Genomic DNA, 22,635 nt, shown 5'->3' with positions numbered 1-22,635 from the left:
CTTGATGTCCAGACTTTGATGATCCGAAGACAACTTTCAAGCCATCTTTTAACCACATTGCTCAGCTTTACCACCATGAACTCCGCAAGCCTGTGAAGATTGCTCACAAGTTGAACAATAAAGTGCTAAATCCACGACCCATTGAGCGGTCCAATGTCATGTTGGCCGAAAGAGCCTCTCATGAATCTACAATGCTGGACTCAACTATTATGGTGATCGAGGATTTCCGGAGTGGAAAATTACAGCATCATATCTTCAGCTAATCAGAACATGGTGGGACATTGTAAACGTGAAAAAGTATTCTACTGGAAGGAGGAAACGAGATATGAAATAAGGAGCCAATTGTGACACTGATTCGGAACAATTGGTCTTCCTCTTGAAATTCAGAGACTGGTTAGAATTGTGGGAGAAGACAGGCAAAAAAGAGACTAGACTCTCACCTGAAACATTCATGTCTGCGAAGCAAAACGTCAGCCGCATTGCCAGCTCTAGCGAAGTATCTTCTGCGCAAAAAAATATCTTTCGTTGTTCTCCTCGGCAAAATCAGTAGTGATCCTATTGAACGACGATTTGGACATTACCGACAACTTGCTGGGGCAAACTACTTTCTTTCTGTCCGGCAATTTCTTGAAGCTGAAAAGCTCATAAGGCTAAAAAGCCTTGTCAAGTTCAGCCACATGAACTTAGAAAACATGAGATCCATTTGAAGATGAGGAGCCAACACAACAAAGAGTGTCATTGAGCAAAGTTGCCATGAAATGCTATCACTAATCAGTGAGCCGATAGACATTGCCTTCACTGTGGACAGAGAAGATTCGGTGGTGTTTTATATCGCTGGCTATATTGGACGTGGTCTATAAGACACACAAAATGTAATTTTTTGTATTGACCTCTTGTGCGAGGGTAAAGATGCGCCAGACATAACTTTTGTTAACGACGAACAGCAGCGAAGGTGCTTTGAGGTCTAAAGCTGCCTTAATTTGAGCAAATTAACCGTGGTGATTAGTGCGGCCTTCTGATCTACTTTTCATGTTCTGCCTTCATGCCCACGAGCTCCAAAAACTCATCTTTAAAACTGAAGATATTCGCAAGAAATTTTTGTCATTTTCCTGCCACAGAAAATCTTCTCGCAGCTTCTTTCTATGAAGCTGGAAGCTGAGGAAACCACTTCGAACATGACAAATGTAGAGTGCTCCCAAGGACACAGTGTTAAGCCATTCTTAATGCAAGCATCTCTGGCATTTTCCAATTGTATGTTTAAAAATTATGTATCAGAAGTCAATGACTCTCTTCATGACAGCAGAAAAGAACAGAGTCTCAAAAAATCAAGTGTTATCGAAAAGAAGAAGTTGAAGTTGCAGTCAAACTAAATATTTTGTTGGTTCCTAAGATCACTTGAGATGGTTGCCCGTTTTCTATAATACACCTTTGCCTATATTCGCTATTTAGAACCTTGAACTTATTTCACATCCGGGTCCACTTGGTAATCAAGCAAGTCGAGAGACATCTCCTTGTATAGATTCTCCTTGGTCAATGCCATCTGTAATGTCAACTGTATAAAAATATCCAAATTGTCTTTATCATGTTTAATCCCTTTACTATTATATTGTTTACGTTTCTGACTTGACCTTTGGACTATAAATCGTTGTCATATTTCGACCCGTACTCAGCTATTAAATAGTTTATGATACTCTTGGAGAATTGTTGTCCATTTATTCACGATTGTAATGAGTTTTGAAAATTGATCGGTTTTCGTTTCCAAACAATTGGTTTATGAGTTATATTCAAAATGAATTTTAGAAAACCTTTCGAAAAGCAATTTTTTTATTAAAAGTTAATCATCAGGTGGCTTATGATATAGTTCAAAGAACGGGGCAAAATATGCCTTCAAGTAGTAATCGGTTTCAGCCAACATATGACCGCACGGATTGAAATTGGCAAATGAAGGACCTTTTTGCAACGCGAAACATTCTCATCATGATAGTGCCCATAGGCTTTTTTTTTTTAAATTTAATTCCTCAGTTTTCCCTATGTGCATTATACTAATCACGTATTTACCGTGCATAACATAAATATTGAATGAAAGACCCATTGGGAAATGATACGATCACTGCAAGTTCATCTGATTAGAAATCTACATCAAAATATTTGTCAAACCGTTTTGATCGGGTAGTTTCACGTCTAGACGCACAGAGTTGAAACTGTTTGTCAAATACCAAACATTTCCGAAATTATTAGGCAAACTTTGTGCCAGAATGTTTCTCGTGTAGACGCACCATAACTTAATGCGAAAAATTCGATCGCAAGTTTCCAACATTTACTACTACTAAATTTTGAATCTACAAGAAGGACTTTTTCCATTGGCTTAAAAATTGTTGGGGCTTGGATCCCTCTAGTTTAGTGAACGACAAACACAAATTTCAGGTATTGAATAAGATTTATTTTCTGGATCTACCAATAGTCTAAACTTCTATAACATCATTCAAATCATTGGCATTTTACGATAACGGTATATCTTAGGGAGCATATTTGTAATTCTCATACATTGAATTTTTAATCACAGCAACAACAACAACAACAACGGTTATTTCTTGGAGTTATTCCCGAGTCATCAAGCAGCAAATCAAAAGTAGCAAAATCACGCTGGTCAAAGTTGACAGTCCATAAATTGCTAATTCATTAATCTGTAGAAACACTTTAGTTGGAGAGTTGAGAAGACTCACAAATTGCCCCAGAATTAAGGTCGGGCACGTCACTCCACTTAATTGGACACCATATTGCTGAAAAGGGTACATGGAGCACAACTTTCTTCCCGTCGTGTCCAAAGCGACGCCCTCTACCGGTTCTGAGCCCGCCAATCCAGACTTGCATGTTCTGATTTCGGAACGAGTTGGAGTTTGATCTACTCAAGAACAAACACATATGAGACTCTGAATTCTTGTCCAAGATCAACTGTAATCATTCACCTTGGGGTACTTTGTCACCGGAATGCCAGAAGCCAATGTCTTGAAAAGGATAGCCATCCACACTGAGTTCACGCTATTCAGGTTTGCTTATTTGAAGAACTAACCAAAACCCTTTACGAGTTGCCAAATTGCCACTCAGGTATTGACAAAAATACTTGGAGGTGTTCTGACTGGGTGAAATATTTTCATACATTTTACTAATTGGATTAATCCTGGCAACTTGGCGGCCGTATTGTTGGAATGTCCAATTTTGACATCTAGGACACTTGGACAATCTTCACCTTGGTCCAAATAACCTGGCCTGATGTCCAGACTAAAGACTTTAGCCCAGTAGCTACTGAAGCTTCTTGAGCCAAGGATATGAACCGAGGGGTGGTATGGTCTCCAGCTAATATGACATCTGATCCACTATTTCATCAGTATCTTCTATAGGTAATACCCACCCCATGTTAAACATTTGAGCATGGCCTTGTCATAGTCATCATTGGAAGATACTTCTTTCAAGAAAAATTGTACCTGATTCCAGAGTGAGTGATTGTCGAAAACCAGCTTCTAAAGCCTGGCCTTGAATGATATGATGACTCATCTGTCCAAAGTATGAATGGCATTGTTCGTGGTGGTGATGGTTTTCAAGACCATATTTTTGACAGCCTTGTAAATTGGAAATCCTTCAAGCTGCCAGAATGCAGTTATCTTTGCCACAATGTCAGTCGTTCCCGGGGCGCTTGTTGGTTGTTTCCATTATATGCATATTGATTGCAATCTTTATCCACATGACATATTAAGGCACACATGTTTCTGCTGGTGAGTAAGCTCTCTTTCAGCGATGTTAGACGAAATAATGGCCCACACAAAACAGACACATAGTGCAGGAAAGATGATTCTCATGCTGACCCTGGAAAATGGCAACGTTGAACTTCAGGCTTTGAAAATTTCTTCAGATGAATATTAGTTGCTCAAGGTTAGGCCCAACATCGAGTAATGCTAGCTCCATACCTTTAGGTAGACATCGTTTACATTGAATGGATTAGTCAAGTTCATGAAATTAAAACTTCAAACATTTTTTCCCTATTATTGATTCAATATCCGGATCATAATCATGTTTTGTACTGTGTCTCAAAACTAAATGCAGGAATGGGAACGTAAGCCATTGTCCTTAGGGATTGATGAGGAACGAAAAATGCCCTGATGTTTTCCTCTTGCATGGCCGAGCAATTACTCCCTCTTTCATTACCCGAGCAAGACAGCTCATTTGGTAGAGAGCCATTTCATCCAGGAAAATTGAATAATGTAGACAGAAACTGTAACCGAAGTTAATCTTTGATTTGCCAAGAATCAGGTGTTGGACTCTAAGGGCGGATTTACACTAGGATGGAAACCCAAGATTGAATCCAGTTTGAGGATGGAACCAGGACTAGTGCTGGGCGACTCGAGTCTTTCACCGTACTGAAGTCGAACAAAAGGACTCATATTGCTATAAACTCGCCCCATTACTAGTCCTACTTCCATCGTCAAACCGGATTCAATCCTGATTTTCCATCGTAGTGTAAGCAGCCCTAAGAGTAGAGATCAGCATAATTTACTAGATGCCCACTAGAATTGGATAGCGACCACATTTTGTAGGCTAGTTAGCCTTGAAGTTTGGCCCAGGTTATGTCAGACAACCGAGATTGATCTGCAGCCGTGGGTAGAAGAGGTAGCTAGCAATTCATATCCTTAGTCAATAGATGATTATTTGAGGCCCTAATAAGGAAGCTCGAACTATTGATTGCATGCCCTGATTAGGGTTATAACGGGAGACTTAAGATAGTTCAAAGAAATGAAGCCCATGTACTAGGTGCTTTCCATCTATCAAGGTATTTCTACCTAGTCCATGTTTCCGTTCATCACGGGAATTCAATGAGTCATGATCTTTTAGCCCTTGGCTGGTGGAGAACAGTCGCTGCGGATGTCATTGAAACGGTCGAATCCCTATAATGTTTTGCCGGCCATTCCCTGGACGAGTTTGCACCAGTCCGAGCTTTTGTATTGACCCAAACTATCAACAGGACATGACCAATGAGACGAAAGCAACTATATGTTGGAATGAAAATCAAAACGTATGCCCACTTGCAAAAATGAAAGGGACGAAGTTTGACAATATAAAGCAACTGCAGAACAAATGTACAAAATGTGCCAAAGGGACACAAATGCGGAAGCAATGAGGCTAATAACTTCTTACAAGGGGACCAATACATTTGAGCACTTATGAACAACTTAACCAAATCGAGAAAAAAGATGTTAACAAGATTCAAGATCTGAGTGGCATCACAATCGATGATCCTCGGACAGTGGGTGATGTTCTGTCCACCAGCCAGGGTGAAAGGTCCTGACTTATTGAATTCCCGTGGTGAACGGAAACATGGAACTCCTGACCCAAGCACTAGGTAAAAATACCTTGATAGCTCTCAAGATGGAGAGCACCTAATACAAGGGCTTAAATTTCTTAGACCTATCTTAAGGCCTCCGGTATACCCTAATCAGGGCATACGAGCAATAGTTCGAGCTCCTTATCAGGGCCTCAAACAATCATTTAAACGACTAAGGATACAAATCGCTAGCTACCTCTACTCCCCATTGGTCCCAGATCAATCTCGGTTGTCTGGCATACCTGGGCCAATCTTCAAGGCTAAATATCCTGCAAAATGTGGTCACTGTCCTAGTCTAAACGCGTCTATCAAAGTCGACCTCTACTCTAGAGTCTAACTACTGATTTCTGCTACAAGAGTGATGAACTTCAGATAAAGTTGAAATAAAATAACTTGCTACCTCTACTCCTACGCATGCCAGCACAATCTCGGTCGTCTGGGAAATCTGGGCTGCTCTTCAAGGCAAACTGTACAGTTCCAATCTACTTTATTCATCACAAACACACCGCCTATCAGCTGTCTTGCTCCGGTAAGAAAAGTGGGGGAATTGTAGGGCCAATGGAAAAGGGGACATACGCATTTGAAATCAATGAGTTAATAATTACTGCTCGATGTCTGGCAAGATGGTCCAATGGAGATGCTTGATGACGTCCACTAGACGGGATTGAAGGTCCACTAACTAACGTGACAAGTGACGAAGTGCTGTACTCAGACTTGCAACTTCCCAGGTCCTCTTGCTCTTCTGCACGGCTTCCGGGTTCCTACTCCCATATGATGACATCTCTGTCCTTTGAAACAGTTCCACTTCTTGGCCACCACAACAATGGCGAAGTCCCAGCACTTAACAATGGCAGGGGTTCTTTTTTGGAGAGGTTTCAAAAACTGATTCTCCTCCTCGAGCTCCAAATCGAGGCCTTCTTCGATGAAGGGTGATGCATGACTGTGGTTCTAAACACATTTCTCATTGGATCTGAGAGGGTTGTGATGGGCGGTTGTGGTAGACGGGGATTTCCTGTTCTCCTGCTCCCTTCAAACATGTAGCCGACATTCCTCACCCATGGTTATATCTGGGGCTGACCAGCCCCTTGGTACTGGAGCTTTTCCTTGGTGAGGTAGGAACGATGTAGAGATTGATTCACACTGAATCACAAAGCTCTTTGACACACCGGTTCCTGTGACATTATACATCTATGATCAAGGGCTGGAGGAGCTACTTGTGATGGATCACGATGTCACTACAAGCATAAGCTGGCATTTGGTCGACATCTGACCGACAAACGGACTACACAATGGGCAATCCAACAACTTTGGGATTTTCCCAAGATAATAACATACATTATCTTAACATTTTGATAAAAACCCGTTCCGGGGAGCAATCATTCATCCTGTACATCATTATCCATATCATATTAAGATGACGTACTCGATTGTGGACGGAACAGGTGACATGTTTTAATGAGCTTTTGTGAAAAAGAGGCCAATGGATTACAAACGGGATGGGGTACCCCCACAGACCATATAATGACTAGACCTCGCATAGCGCGAGGAAAAAATGCGAACACTTGCCTTCATCAGCTGTACATAAATTTTGGTGTACATGACTCATGCTTTTCATCCGCCAGCGTGGCCAGATTTCAGAGTGAAGCTTGTCACTGATAGCGTTTGTTGAAGGCCCAGCGATATTAAGTCGTCTTACTACTGATCATGCAGTCACCCTCCTCTTTTTTGGTGTACAGATTGTTGACTTAAAATCCACTTTCCTCTGCACTGAGGTCGGGCCAATGCGACATCTAGTCGTTGATATGACTGTGGGTACCCCCATATGGTTTGTTGTAGTGATGTGGATCAAATAAAATTTCAAAATCAGGATCGCCAGAAAGCTCGGAAAATCAAAGCACCGCCTTTTCCAACGTACCCTAAGAGGTTACGATTGACCAAAAAAAAAACACAACATAAAAAAAGTAAACCTGGTTTAACAGAAAGAACAATCAGGCAGATTTTAATCAGATGAACTTGCAAGTGATCGTATCATTTCCCAATGGGTCTTTCATTCAATATTTATGTTATGCACGGTAAACAAGATGATTAGTATAATGAAAAATAGGGAAAACTGAGCAATGAAATTTGAAAAAAACACCGATGGGCACTATCATGATGAGAATGTTTCGCTTTCCAAAAAGGTCCTCATTTTGCCAATTTCAATCTGTGCGGTCATATGTTGGCTGAAACGATAACTACTTGAAGCATGTTTTCCCCGTTCTATGAACTTTACCATAACCCACCTGAGGAGTAGGACTCAGTCCGTTGAATCCGACTGATCTGGCTTTCATGGCTAAAATGAGCGGGCGGGAAATGGACAAAAGAGCAGCCAAAAGTGGCTGGCTGGTCTGGATGCTGGGGTCTCAAGGGTGTATGTACGTCGAGGGCTGACTAATAACTGACCAAGCACCTCCATATATGGGCCGATGATCTGTTGCCTCTGATGATCTGATCCAACTTCAATCGGATCAGTCTTCTTTGGACGAGGTCAAGGAATTATCCATCCAGCTTTTTGGGTTGGCTCGCTCAAGTCTTGCTCACAGACGGATGTAAGAGAAGGGGCCGGGTCCGCGGACTGGGCTGAGCGAGAGGACAGGCCCAGGGTGGGTGGGTGACTGGGGTCGACACTTCCATTGTCTGGACGGGAGGAGATGAATCTGGATTCAGGAGAGAGGTGTTGGTTGGTTGATCGATCATCATCATTATTTAATCCTCGATAGGAGATGGAAGTGTGACTACTGAATAAGAGGGGATGGGATGACATCTGATGACTTTGAACATTGATTGACAATTTCAGGCCCCTTCATACTCTAAGTTGGGGTTATTTCTGCGTCAAAATGAATTTGATATACATTTTTCTTTGTTATAAACCATCATGGATCGAATTGAGGTAAATTCTGACCTAGCTGAAAATGGACACCTTGGTTGAAAGGGCTGGGGAGGATGCTGTCGTCCATGAAATATTTGCTCTTGGGCAAACAAACTTTAAACATGTTCAAATCGAGAAATGTTTGTGAAATGCTTGTGAAATCCAAAACAATGTTTGTCAAATGGCTAGTTATGGTGCGTCTACACGAGAAACATTCTGTCACAAAGTTTGCCTACAAATTTCGGAAATGTTTCGTATTTGACAAACATTTCAACTCTGAGCCGTCTACACGTGAAACTACCGATCAAAACGGTTTGACAAATATTTTGATTTTAGATTTCTAATCAGATGAACTTGCAAGTGATCGTATCATTTTCCAATGGGTCTTTCATTCAATATTTATGTTATGCACGGTAAACAAAGATGATTAGATAATGAAAAATAGGAAAACTGAGGAATGAAATTTAAAAAAAAACCGATGGGCACTATCATGATGAGAATGTTTCGCGTTTCCAAAAAGGTCCTTTATTTTGCCAATTTCAATCTGTGCGGTCATATGTTGGCTGAAATCGATGACTACTTGAAAAGCATGTTTTGCCCTGTTCTATGAACTCATCCACCTGATGATGCCTTTTTAAAAAACATCTTTGCTTTTCGAAAGGTTTTCGAAATTCATTTTGACTATAAATCATAAACCAATTGTTTGGAAACGAACACCCGACCAATTTTCCAAACTCATTATAATCGTGAATAAATGGACAACAGCTCTCCAAGAGTATCATAAACTATTTAATAGCCGAGTAAGGTCGAAATATGACAACGATATATAGTCCAAAGGTCATGTCAGAAACGTAACACAAAAATAATAAGAGCATTAAACATATTAAAGACAATTTGGATATTTACACACAGTTAACATTACAGATGGCATTGACTAAAAAGAGTTGAATTTTATAGAACCAATAAGGACCCGCCCACAAGAACAGACGGCATTGACAGGGAAGGTGATGGCCATGGGCAGCTTTGAAGTAATGAGTCAGTGGATCTCTCTCTTCAATCAAAATATTTGTCAAACCGTTTTGATCCGGTAGTTTCACGTGTAGACGGCTCAGAGTTGAAATGTTTGTCAAATACGAAACATTTCCGAAATTTGTAGGCAAACTTTGTGACAGAATGTTTCTCGTGTATACGCACCGTAACTTAAAGGAGTGGCGAAATATGACTGAATAGAAAAAAAAATGCGAACAGTTTTTTGTGGCAGAAAAGGAATAAGTGGCTCAAAGTAAGGGAATAGAATCATGAAATTGGTTTTTTTTGTTCTTGTTTTTTAATTTAATTTGACAACTCAAAGTGAGATCTACAATTTTGAAACTTAATTAGGTTTTAAGGTAACACAGTTTCTTACGGTACAATGTCTTCACACAACAACCAAATCCAAAAATGAGTGGGGAAAACATATTGCCAAGTTATTTGTTTTTCTATTCACTACAACTCAAGTCCTGTCCAGTCAAGTCGAATTTTTTCAAGTCAAAAATTGAGAGAAAGACTTGGGCGCAGTCAGACTCAAGTCCTGACTTGTTCCAGCACTAACAATTGTCATGGATAATGGGGAGACTAGCTAGATGTAACAATCTTTGTGCCCAGGTTTGTTCCAGGTGGCGGTTGTAGGTAAATGCATTAGTTAAGATTCCACTTAAAATATTCTTTGGAAATTAGATTTTTTGTAAGAATAGCAAACTCTAAAAACTGTAAACAAGACATTGACATTGTAATTTCTTTTTCTATTCACCACAAAAGGTTTGATTGGAGTTATTACACTTACTGGATAGTTAGGTCAGGAAACCCGTAAAGTGGGGATTTTTTGGCTGCAGTTACAGCCAGATTGCGAGAAACTAACCAGGCATAGAACCAAAACCATATTGACGTGTCATCATTGGTGCAGATCAGGGTTGCCACACTTTCAAAAACTTATTCCGCCATTTTGATATTCCTATTCCCCTAAATTCCGCCACATTTTGACTATTTTAATTAATTTAAAATGGAACAATATTATTTTCAATGTATCATAACTAGGGCTCTAAAATGATCACTAAAAAGTTTTTTGAAATAACAAAATATATTTTTCTCAAAGGAAAAAAATATCAAACAGAAAACCTTAAGCAGGTTTGAAAGCAAAAGGGCATGTAAAATGGCAAATTGGAACTAATTTTGCTAATTTTGAGCTACTTTTGACCTAATTTCAAAGATCATATAAAGATGAAAGGGTAATAAATAGACAAAGATCAAAAATCCTCTTGTCTCTTAATTTGGACCCCTAAATTGATACCCAAAACCATGCAGGTTTCTAGATCAAATTTGGTTCCTCTCAGCGCTTTATCTCAACTCTCCCTCAGGATGAAGGGACATGGACTAAAATGAAAGCATTCTAATTTTTACTCTTTTAAATGTGAAGTATTGGGATGCTAGTTGCATCGTAGGGAAAAGCTTGAGCTGGATTTAGTTATTGTGTGAAAGCACTTTGAGTCAAGGTTTGAACTCAAAATAATTCCACCCAAAACCAACCCACACATGCCACCGGGCAAATTGCAATTAACTCTCTCATCTATTCCATTCCAGATACATTTGCAACCAAACAATGACGTTTCATTAAACTAAGCTGAATTTAGATAAAAGGAGTAAGGTTAAAGACATGTTCAACTCAAAATGAAACCAACAACTAAAATTAGCGACATTACCAACCATGCCTTTTTCACAAGTATCTTCAGGTTTCATTCCGCCATATTCCGCCACATATTCAGCTTACCGCCAATTGAAATTTAACGCCGCAAACGACTTTTTTATTCTGCCACATTTGAGTTATTTGGCGTTGAATTCCGCCACCTGGCAACCCTGGTGCATATTTCTGCTAAGCCTGCATAAGTTGATTTAATTTGCCATAGTGGGAAACATTTTTGAGTAAGTTTGGCCACCTCAGTTTCCCCCAAAGTGTTTGAGTACAAACTACTGATGTGAAGCAAGCATGGACAGGTCATGTAGTCTGGTGCTTAACATGTCCAAGTAGGAACTTGTGCCAACTTGGGTTTGTATTGGAGGTCGGCAGCTTCGAAAATTCATCATTTTCCAACGGTGACTAACTTTGCTTTTGGCCAATTCTTTAGTGAAGTCATTTTAGGTAAATCATTCTCTTTTGTATTAGTCTTAGCCACTAATTTTTGTTTGATAAATGATCATTCAATGAAAGAAGCGACCATCTCTTGTGAAATCTAGCATAGGGGCAATTTGGAGTTTTTTTCGCATTCGGCCATCGTCAAGTTTACTGTACATAAGGGATTTGCAAAGAGGATTCTAATTGTGATTGATTCTGAAACGGCTACAAAAATGTCATGTTGTAGTATCATTTTTGTACAAAATTATTGACTGGAACATGTGAAACTTCAACCTTGAAAATGACGATTTTCGATCAGTTTGAATTTCCCGCTCTTTTACTTTGACAGTTATTGCTCTGATTGTTCCTTCTTTGCTTACCCGCAATTTCAACCAATGACAAACCTTGTATACATTTTGCTCGTATTTTGTGACGTAAGGCCGCCGTATCCCAATACAAAAACTTGAGGGGAAAGTGGTGTGGCCAAACTTATGCAAGAATTTTTATATCAGGGCAAGTTAAAGCAACTTATGTAGGACTGAAGATGCTTAAGATGGAAAATTTAATTTCTCTTGGGTCCCTTTTTCTTATTGGTCAAATGTTTTCAAGGACTGCGGTTATGTATAGTTCTCCTAAACAAAAAGCACCATCACTGGTTCAGTTGAGGTAAAATTGGGAACCCTTTCTTTTAAGAAACCCCAGCTTGAGGACTGTTCTGATTTGGACATTTGACTTTTCGAATCTCGAACACGCAAACAAATTAAAATGATAATTATGCAGAAGTACCTTCGCAGGGCTCCCAATTTTACGAAACATTTTTCCTGAAGTTTTTTCGAGTCATCCAACCATTTTAAATAATGATGAAGAATTTCATGTCTTTTGCATTGATGAACGCTTGCCCTACAAATGTTTTGAATCTTATCAACTCAATGACTAATGGAGCTTTTTGTTTAGGAGACGTCAGCCCTTATAAGCCCACGACCAATAACAATAAGGGACCCAAGAGAAGAATCGTCTAATCAGAGAGAATCAGAACCAGCTGACCTTTACTGATCTTTTCTTTTAAGCATGTTTACTTTGTCCAAGAATCCATGTCTCCTCCTCTTCTTCTCTCTCTTTTTTCATTCCTACTCTTGCTACCCAGTTTAAAGTTCAACTGTTGAGAGAGCCCTAATAGAACAGATTTTAATTCGATCATAACTTAGGAAAGAATCGCAGAGAAAATTGCTGATTCGGATGTATATCTACATTATTTCTCTGTCAAGAAAATGTTAATCAGAGGACTTTAAAATCGATCTTTTACAAAAAAATCAATTCTGTGAGATGGCAACCTTTAAGATTGGATTCTCCCCTCCACTGTATTCATAACATTGCTGATTTCAGTTCAGCGCTAAGATCATACTTCTCTAAAGAAGTTGTGTTTTTTGCTCTAAGTAGTGTTAACGCGTAACATCGGAAGACTTTGCATCAAAATTATTCAATAGCGAGCATTGACATTTATTTAATCTTGACGTAATTGTTCAAAATGTATTGCATCATAATGCTTTGAGGAGTCAAGATTGGGACCCTGGATGGGATATTGATTGTTGAAGGTTCGAAACAATGTCGCAAAAGTCACGATGGAAAACAGTATTAGACATTGTCAAGCTGGTAAAGCTTACCTACTAGATAGAAGCCTATGCCTAAAGTTGTGGTTGTGGAGACTTTGGAAATTTAGCTAGAATTAAAATCAAGCCCTCGAGAATCCAGGCTAGTTAAAACAATGAAGTCCAACTCTCTTCTTTCTCGGGGCTCCTTCATTGTTCAATTTGCTGCCTTCAAATATTCGTAGGGCTTATGTAGGGGTTGATCCAATAGCAGGATTTAAATCAGACTTAGACAAGTTTTTGACTAAAATTCCGGATCAACCTTATATTCAAGGATTAGCCAGATCAGCCAACTCCAATTCGTTGGTCGATCAAATAATATATAAATAAAAGTCAAGTAAAATAAATAATCTTCTCGTCTTGAACTGCTGGGATTTCAATCCCGGTAGCGGTAAGGAAGTCCGCACCAAAAAAAAAAAAAGAACACCCTCAGAGTAGTTGAGAGTAAGCACAATTTTCAACTGTTTCGTTGTTCATAATATGTTAGATGGAAATAGCAAAAAAATGGTAATTTCTGTTGAGTCTTGAGTTTCTTCAGCTCTTACGAGATAAACGAGAAATAAAAGGCCATTCTAGAGGCTGAAAATAGAACGAGTAACAGGTAAGTCTTTTAGTTCTTGGGTCGTTACAATAGCACAATTTTAAAATGTAATGGAACTGCAGTTCCTTTTTCAAAAAAAGGAACGAATTATAGCNCTGCAGTTCCTTTTTCAAAAAAAGGAACGAATTATAGCAATTTTGTTGCCAGTGCCCTGGTAAATTATGAAGTACGCTTAGCGTACTTTTGCAACAGCCTGCCTCTTGATCTGAAGTCTTTTATCACTTCAAATTCCATATTTTGGATTTCTGAAGTGCATATTTTGGGTTTATAAAGCATGTTTAAGGGTATATTTTCACCAGGTATTATGGCGTAAACGGAGTTTTGAAATGCAGATTTTGGCCGTCTGGACTTATGATATTGAAGTTGGGACGGTCAAAGCTATTTGATTCCGGTTGTGGCAAAACTTTCATTCATTCGTATGTACCCAGGAAAGTTTGTCGTCATCAAAGTTCGAAATTCGAGACTTTCTACTGAGAAACCCTTCAAAAACACATCTCAGAATCTATCTCACCCACACAATACGCACTTAATAACACTCTCACAAACGATCGTACTATCTTTCTCAGAAATGTATATACCGTTTCTGTCCATTTTTATTATTATTATTAACAAAAGCAATGAAACAAATGAAGCGTTTCGAGGTGGAAATGAAATGAATGAAACCTGGGCCATCTTCATCGACTTGAAGGCCCCGTGGACAGATGACGGAACCATCCAAGAAGTTGTTATTTGCTTGTGCCGCTCTCAAGACCCTCTGTCAACAATGAAAGGCCAATGAGAGCCAAAGCGAAGGGAAACGATGAATCACAGTTTTTCGAAGAATGTGCGTCAAGGAGATGAAGTAAGGGAGGGATTTCGGGTTATGCGCCCCTTCACACCACACGACGAACTTCGAAGAATCGCTTCAAGTAATATACTTGTCCCAGAGTCATTGCGACGAGGACCAAAGCCTCAAAGAAGGACCACATGACCACGCGCGAATTCGTGTTCTCGTTGATGGCCCGATGAATGCGATCACGCACCGACATGTATTCCTGTTCATGTTTCACACCTAAAAAACAAATCATTGTAGGAATTCGGCGAGATTGCGAAATATTGAAAATTACTGCTATTTTGGGCCTCTCCGTCAAACTTTCTTTTAATTACAAGGACGGCATAAGCTTGCATGATTTGCCTGATTTGACATGGGTTTGATATGGGGCAAAGCGCTTGGAAAAAAATAAACCAAAACTTCCTTGAGATCATAAACGAAGCAACACAATGTCATTCTTTTTGTCTAAACATAAGTCTCTTGAAATGGGTAGCAGATGTTAAGGAAAAGTTTTGATCGAGACCAAACCGAAACAAAGAAGAAACCATGTGGATTCCAGTTGACAATAGTAATAAGAATGAGGTTCAACCAAAATTAAGTTATATTAATAATAACACAAAGCCCAGTCACATATTCATAAACAATCCCTCACACGTTTGAGGAGAAATAGATTCATTTGTAGTTTTTGAATACAGGATACGAGGGAATCCAACGCATATGAATAGAGAGCTAGTTTTGTGATGACAAAGCTACGTAATATACCTTGGTTCAAGTAAAGATAATGCTAAACATATCATTTCCACAGGTATATTTTCTGGTTTGAAATTTGAAAACTATTTTCGAATCAGCCAACATCCAGTTTTTTTTTTTAAATTAAAGACACTTTACTCAAGAAACATCCTTGCCGTGCCAATGAACTTGATTTCTATGGCATCCTGATCTCAAAAAGTACCCATAAGTGAGCAAATCTTTATTTTGACAGAATTAAGACCTTGGACGATAACTGTTGAATCATAAATTAAGTAACTCACCAGTGAGAGCTGTGCTCAATTCCTTGATCATGTCTTCCAACTTGTTATGACTAGGCTCATCTCCATCCGCATTGGTGTTATCGCTCGGACTCTCGCCCACATCCATACTGAACATGACAATCTTGGGGGTCATGGTGCTCATTTGATTGGAGAAGCAATACTTGTACACACCGTCCATATGAGCGGCAAACGTGTACTTCCCATTGGACTCGCGCTCTCCTTGGTGGACCACCTTGCCATCAGGACCCTCGATCCGGACATCAATATCCAGGAATCCGCCCTCCGCCACCTCAAACATCAAACCCATTTTCGTGCCCATCTTGACCTTGTCGAAAAAACACTCCTCCGCGTGAGCATCCACCTGCACAACATAAAAGCCATTAGCATGAAAAAGTGTATCAAACAAGGGCAACAACCTACCAAGAATTTGGAACGAAAACGGACTTGTTAACATTGAGGAGAGGAATAGGACGATCTGTTTGTAATACATTTCAATTTGCTTTGGTCTTTTGGGTTGAAAGTTGTTTTGGGCGAAATTGCAATCGGCTACTATCTTGGTTATGTCAAAATCATTGAGCGTGGAGATCAACATCACTATGATGCTCGAAATTTGATTCCTAACATAATTGAACGTCCAAAATTGAAAGGCAGCAAACCAATCAACTGTACTTATCAAGGTCCCCAATGGAATCTTAAAAAAAACCACACTGTTCCTTGATGTATGAAAAAGGTTGTTGTTTTTTTCCCCGCCATGAATTTTGATCTTTCTGAAATAATTCAGTTCTCAGTTTCATTTGACAGTCTTCGTTGATCAATCTTATCAGAGGTCAGTTAATATCCTATTATCAAACCCGATGAACTCACTGTGATAAAATAAGCCATGGATTTTTGCACCAAGCCCAGGATGAGAACTAAAGCCACCAGGCTTTGAGTTTGGAAGCAAATTGGCGATAGTGTCTTCATCATGAATGGCAAATAATATTTGGCTCAGCTTGACACTGGAATCGAGCAGAAATGCACATATAAGTAATTATTAAGCCAAATATTCAGTGCCAACTGTTATTCTCTGATGTTTCAGCAGCATACGTGACCAACCAAAGCGTGAACAGTACCGCTCAATCACAACTCTTAGCTTTCAGTCAGATCAAAGTCCCAGCTATAAAAGGATGCTTCTTTTAGATTTTTTTTCTCCCAAATTCGTAGAATTGAAACCATTTCTGGCATTCAAACTTTCCATATTCATACTAGGTCGAGGCAATATGGCGGGATGATTGTGGTTGAAGTTGATGAAACTGGCATTTAAGTGGCTGCTTTGGCTAGTCTAATGTTCGAGGAGTGATGTTTCTCTTGCGGACAGGCTTGTTCCACGTCAGAGTGCTTGGAGCGCCCTCTATTTCAAGGTGAGGTGAGCAGAGACATCTATAGGACAATTGGGGATTTTCTTGGTGTCGGCTGAAAAGGGCCCACGAAGACTTGTGACAAGCAATATGTCACATTGAGGATTCTCATGAACAGCGTGATTGCTTAGCTATATATATGTTTCGTCTTATAAGCCCAACCATATTGAGCATCTCATATCTTGTATAAATGTACCACCATCGATCTTTCTTTTCCTTGCATTATATACCGATAACCACATTAATCAAAGCGACACAAATTAACTGCCGCAATACTGCGTAATATATATATTTTTGAAATTGCCTTGGTTTTGAAAATGCCACCAGTATCTGCGATCACGATCCCTCTCATCATCAAGCTTAAGCGCTGAGATATCGGGTTACTTACTCGAGTTGTCGAATTTCCAGCAAAGTGGAAATTCATGTTCAATCTCAGGGTGGCAATGTGAATGTGATACTAGTGATGTGTGATAAACGTACTATCTGCAAATAAATGTTGATTACTAAATCGTAAATGAATCCTGCATTGAGAAATGAGAACGTACTTTCTAAGACTTGCTTGAAGATAACTTCTTTCATTACCACTTCAAAAACCAAGATCTTGGGCAATTTCATCAATTATCAATTAACAGCCATGTAATGTGCTTTGAGATGTATTCTTGCAAATAAACATTTGAAAAACATTAAAATGTCCATGAGATAAAGGATTTACATATGTTTAGCTACTTTACCTTTCCATTTGGTCTATTAGTTTAGCCAAGGGAAAACATAATTTTTAAAGCAGAATACTAGATGAGAATGCCACAGCGGGATTTGGGCTCCAATGAGTTCAGCATGTTTGCAAAAGGTCAAGAAGGTCCAAAGGTGCTTCACTTTAAACATTGATGGAATGAGAGAGCTCTTGCATAGGGGAGTGTAAAGCTTTGGAACTTCATACTAAGGAGTAGTTAAGAGCAAGACCAATTTCCAACCCTGACAGTTAGCAAATTAGCAAAAACTGGCAATTTCTGTTGAGCCTGAAGGTTCCGCAGCTGTCATGAGATAAACGAAAATCAAAGACCATTCTGGAAGCTTAAAAAGGAAAAAATAACGAGTAATTCTTTTAGATTTTGGGTCATTACAATTACACAACTTCACAATGTAATGCAATTACTGTAATTCAGGAACAAATTACTGTAATTTTGTTACTAATGCCCTGGTTCAGAGAAGGGATGAAAGGTATCTGATACTGTAGATTTCATCAGGATCCATGACCTTTGTCCCAACCCAGGATTCAGGGTCATTTAAAGTGACTGTAGATGCTTAATGTGTGTTTTGAGAGCACCTTCAAGACGGCAAAAATCTTGGCCAGTTCAAATTATGAAATTCGCCTCCCTCCCTTCTCGGGCTCCCTCATTGTTCACTTTCCTCCCACCTAATATTTGTAGTGAGTAAGTAGATGTTGTTGAACATCACCTTTTAAGTCAGATTTAGGCAAAGTTATAGTTAGCATTTTGCATCAACCCTACATTCATTGAAAAACTAGCTTAGTCTGCCCACTTAAGTCATGGCAGATTGAATATCATATAAAAATTAACAGTTAAAGGCATAGAAGAAAACTAACCCTTAATCTTGAAAGCACTAGTAATAATTGGGGGTTAGAAAAGCCCGTAGAAAGCCAAAATCCAAAAAAAGGTCCATTAATCCAGTAAAGAATGAGGAATTGAAGTTTTCCTTGTCAAAATAACATCACTGATTTCAATTTTGTTAAGTTGTGTATTGGTCTCTCAAAAATAAACATTATCAACTGAAAAATTTGGCAGTTTGTTGCGCAAGTTTGAGTTCATAAATATTTCTAGTTGTTTCATGATTTAAATTCAATTGCTATGAAGCACTTATGTTGACAGTTTCCTTGCTACTTGAAGCTATACCCTACTTTGAGAGTTTGCAAATTATAAAAAGTTTAAATGCATTTATCACGCCGAGAGTAATATGAAAATTGATTGAGTTAATTAGATACCAGTCTTGCCAATCCATACCAATTCATTCATTACATAGCCTGTGTTACTCTTAATGTTCATAAAAACTTCTGTTTTTACAAGAGCTAGCAAGATTTGGCAATTCTGGGTTGTTTCATTTTTCGTGGCTTTTACTTAACGATCATATTTTGTGCTTTGAATTGCATCTTTAAAATCTTCCCACCTGCTTTTTATAGGGTTGAAGTGCTTCTCTAGGTTTTTTTATTTGCCATTTATTTACAGCTCTACTGATATCAAAGTATGTGTTTATGACCTCTTTTTGACTTGTACCGTCCATCACTGATGACTTTGTTGCCTGTTGAGAATGCTCTCCTTGCTCGCTCTAAAGAGACCGGCTACTTTCCAAATTCATAGGGACGCCGGCCGATTTGCTTACCCTACAGATCTATTAAGAGTGTAACTCATACAGGAAAATAGCAAACTAAAAAGATTGAACCAAATAGAATAAGAACGATAACCAAAAGCTATTCATTTCAACATGACACTTGGAAGTTTCTGTAGGACGGACAGCCACCCTTATTCGTGTGGGCCCCTGAAGCCTCAAAATCTGTGAGCAGAACTCCACAGTATACACAGGTTCAAATCAAAAGGGTCACTCCTCTTATATGGACCTCTCATAGAAGTTTGTTAAAACAAAAGTACCTGAGTGTCGTATCGGGTGACGGGTGAGTTGTCCACGATAACATGATTATCCTACGATGTTGTTTACCGGCCTTGGTTTTTAGCATAGTCAAAGGTCATTGGTGCACTACTCACTAGTTCTTGTTCCACGTCATCATAGGCTGGAATCACGGAGAAAACGAGATCTTGTTCATTTGACCCCAATTTCCTTGGAAGGGGAATTGGCAAACGCTAACATGATGGATATCTATCTAGCAAGCAAGGATTTTGTTATGTTAGTTACAAATCCAAACTCTTCTTGTAGGACCGATTCTAGAGATCCGAGAATATTTTAAGGCATGTGTTCTTGCCATTTGCACATTCCTCTCCATTTCCATTTGGATCGACGTGATACATGGTTCCAGAGTGTCAGATTTCTTTTTCATTTTAGAGGTGATTTGAGGTTACATTGCTGCACCACTCCTAGGTCAACCATGCGGTCACTGGTGATACTAGCTTTAACTTTAGCCGCATGGACGCATGCGGCTAACTCGGCCGCAGTGGGCGAAGAACATTCAGAGCGGGTTCTTCGTGGCAGAGATCTGAGCGACAAGGAGCATTTCCATGAAGGGGGCAGTGAGCATGACGCTGATTACGATCATGAGGCGTTCTTGGGAGATGAGGCTCATGAATTCGATGACCTCACCCCGGAGGAAAGTCAAGAGAGATTGGCCAAGATTGTGGACAAGATCGACCAGGTATGATCATTAGATAGTTCAAATCAACTACCATGAGATTGTATCTGGAGCTGTGATTTTGTCAGGATGGCGATGGCTTTGTGACATATGAAGAAATGCGGAATTGGATTCAGTTCACCCAACAAAGGTACATCAGTGACGATGTGGAGCGTCAATGGAAGCAGCACAACGAGGCTGATGCGGATGCCATCCCTTGGGAGACCTACCGACATCTCGTGTATGGCTTCTTGGATGATGAAAAACCCGAGGAAGGCCAAGAGGCTGAATTGGAGGACGAGCATCAAACCTACAAGTAGATTTGACAAGTGTGAGGAATTTGAGTCGTTCTGGGCTGAAAGTCAATCTTGTTTCCCGCAGGAAAATGGAAGACCGTGATCGAAGACGGTGGGATTTGGCCGATGAGGACAAAGATGGCAAGCTGGTTAAAACCGAATTCGCAAATTTTCTTCATCCGGAAGAAGCCGAGCACATGCGTGATATTGTGGTCCAAGAGACCCTGGAGGATATTGACAAAGACGGTGACGGCAAGATCTCTTTGGAAGAATACATTGGAGATATGTATCGGGGAGACTCTGGAGACGCAGAACCCGATTGGGTCAAATCTGAGCGCGAGCAATTCGAACAGTTCAGAGATGCCGATAAGGACGGGTTTATGGACCTGGAGGAGGTAAGAAATTGTTTTTCTCTTTCATTGGTATAACCAGAGGAAAGACGTATGTCTTGATCCAGTAACAAAGTTTTAAGTCAGATTTGGATTGATTCTTTCATCAAAGTTTAAGACCACTCCCAAATTCAAGGTCTAGGCCGATGAGCCCACTCAAGTTCGTTGGTGGACCAGATATCTAAAGTTTAAGCGTTAACAAATAGTACTTTAACAAGCAATCCCTGAACAATTTTATATTCACTGTAGCGTTTATCATATCATTTTGCTCTTATCATAATTATCTACGTTTTTGGAAGGATTACTTGTACCTACAAGCAACCAAAATACAGACATTCCTAATGAGTAGGAGTGCAAACATCTAAAATATGATAAAGAGGGATTTTTTTTGGCTATTTTTCACGCTTTCATGTTTGTTTGTTACGTTGCGTTTTGTGGGTCATTTCTAACCATAAATCAAACCATTGAAATAGATCATTGAAAATCTTCAGTTAAATTTGGCTCTACAGCAAAATATTTCTTGGAATTTTGGATTTTTTCTGAAGAAGGATTATGTTTTGCTTTGCTTTTGTTTTAAATAAATGGAAATTAAGTATGGTCTCCCGTCCTTACAAACTTTGTAGGATGGAATAGATAAGTTTGGGGACTCTTATATTGCACTTCTCTTCTCTTCCACCACAAACTACCAATGACATTTATCTTACTTTTCTTACTCTATTCTCCAAAGCAATTTTCACTGCCATCATATAACGGTGTTGAAGGAGATTCAAGGGAAAGAGTTGAGTATCAAGGGAAAATTAATTTTACCAACTAATAGATAGTCTAGGGAGGTTGTTGATAATCTTTTCACGAGTTCTAAACCTCATTATATAAATTGGCACGATTTTTACGTGTTCCATAACGACATTATCGTTTATGTACCATTTTAGCCATTACTTTCGTTCGCATTATTTGCATTAAAGTTCTCTTTTATTTACCATAATCTGCTCCCCTATTCGTAAGGAATTCCAGTGGCCTATCAATATCTTGCAAGAATTATTCAGTAGTTAGGAAAGATAATGAACAATCATCGCCCTACTTACAGGTCAAAGCCTGGATCATCCCGGCCGATTTTGATCACAGCGAGGCTGAGGCAAAGCATCTCATTTATGAATCTGATGGCGATCAAGATGGCAAGCTAACCAAGGCCGAAATCATCGATAAATACGACTTGTTTGTGGGCTCTCAAGCCACCGACTTTGGAGAGGCCTTGACCAGACATGACGAATTTTGAGTCCCGGTGATTTTGGCGCCAACCAACCCCACAAACTATTTCAGTCTCTGAAGTTTTATCCTGTCATCCCAGTGTGACGAAATGGTGATAAACGGAAAAGAGCAAGCATCATCACAGCTGCCTTAGGACAATGATGTTATTGTGTTACTTGTAAAGTATTAGTTCGTTTTATCTCAAATACTCCTTTCCTCTCAAAGATCTGTGCCGACGATAATCTCTTTACAATACCGGTCTTCCCGTGCTAGTTTTTACAAAGAAATTGGTAACAAAGTGCATTTCATAGTTATGTCACTGTTCACCAGCCATGGAAATAAATGATATCTTCAACAAAGTATTCTCCGTTCTTTTTCTGAAGACATTAACCTATATGCGAAAAGAAATCTTTTAAAAAAAAGTTATGTTCCGAGTCTTG

At 39.4% G+C, this 22,635-nt stretch overlaps 2 protein-coding genes across 2 annotated transcripts; one reads left to right on the top strand and one right to left on the bottom strand.

Moving 5' to 3' along the window:
• Nucleotides 1-14,249: 14,249 nt before the first annotated feature.
• LOC131877676 (transmembrane emp24 domain-containing protein 2-like) lies at nt 14,250-16,622 on the bottom strand. Its single transcript, XM_059223423.1, has 3 exons — nt 16,381-16,622; nt 15,517-15,877; nt 14,250-14,725 (listed from the first exon to the last, which is right to left on the bottom strand). The coding sequence occupies exons 1-3, from the start codon at nt 16,480-16,482 to the stop codon at nt 14,547-14,549; spliced, it is 642 nt and encodes a 213-aa protein (XP_059079406.1). The 5' UTR covers nt 16,483-16,622; the 3' UTR covers nt 14,250-14,546.
• Nucleotides 16,623-19,706: 3,084 nt separating this feature from the next.
• On the top strand, nt 19,707-22,557 carry LOC131877674 (calumenin-B-like). Its single transcript, XM_059223420.1, has 5 exons — nt 19,707-19,826; nt 19,983-20,289; nt 20,355-20,581; nt 20,647-20,956; nt 22,035-22,557. Exons 1-5 carry the CDS (start codon nt 19,789-19,791, stop codon nt 22,221-22,223), a joined length of 1,071 nt encoding a protein of 356 aa, XP_059079403.1. The 5' UTR covers nt 19,707-19,788; the 3' UTR covers nt 22,224-22,557.
• The last annotated feature ends 78 nt before the right edge of the window (nt 22,558-22,635 follow it).

Source organism: Tigriopus californicus, chromosome 3, assembly GCF_007210705.1.
Source record: "Tigriopus californicus strain San Diego chromosome 3, Tcal_SD_v2.1, whole genome shotgun sequence".
In the NCBI taxonomy this organism is placed as follows: Eukaryota; Metazoa; Arthropoda; class Copepoda; order Harpacticoida; family Harpacticidae; genus Tigriopus; species Tigriopus californicus.
This window is presented reverse-complemented; position numbering and strand designations above follow the sequence as displayed.

Bases quoted from the DNA above. Each gene is read 5' to 3' on its own strand.
- LOC131877674 (XM_059223420.1), top strand. From the start codon at position 19,789: ATGATGGATATCTATCTAGCAAGCAAGGATTTTGTTAT. The intron at 19,827-19,982 runs GTTAGTTACAAA...TTTTCATTTTAG, and splicing joins GCAAGCAAGGATTTTGTTAT to AGGTGATTTGAGGTTACATT. The intron at 20,582-20,646 runs GTAGATTTGACA...TGTTTCCCGCAG, and splicing joins GACGAGCATCAAACCTACAA to GAAAATGGAAGACCGTGATC.
- LOC131877676 (XM_059223423.1), bottom strand. From the start codon at position 16,482: ATGATGAAGACACTATCGCCAATTTGCTTCCAAACTCAAAGCCTGGTG. The intron at 15,878-16,380 runs GTGAGTTCATCG...TATGTTGTGCAG, and splicing joins CCATGGCTTATTTTATCACA to GTGGATGCTCACGCGGAGGA. The intron at 14,726-15,516 runs GTGAGTTACTTA...TTTGTTTTTTAG, and splicing joins ATTGAGCACAGCTCTCACTG to GTGTGAAACATGAACAGGAA.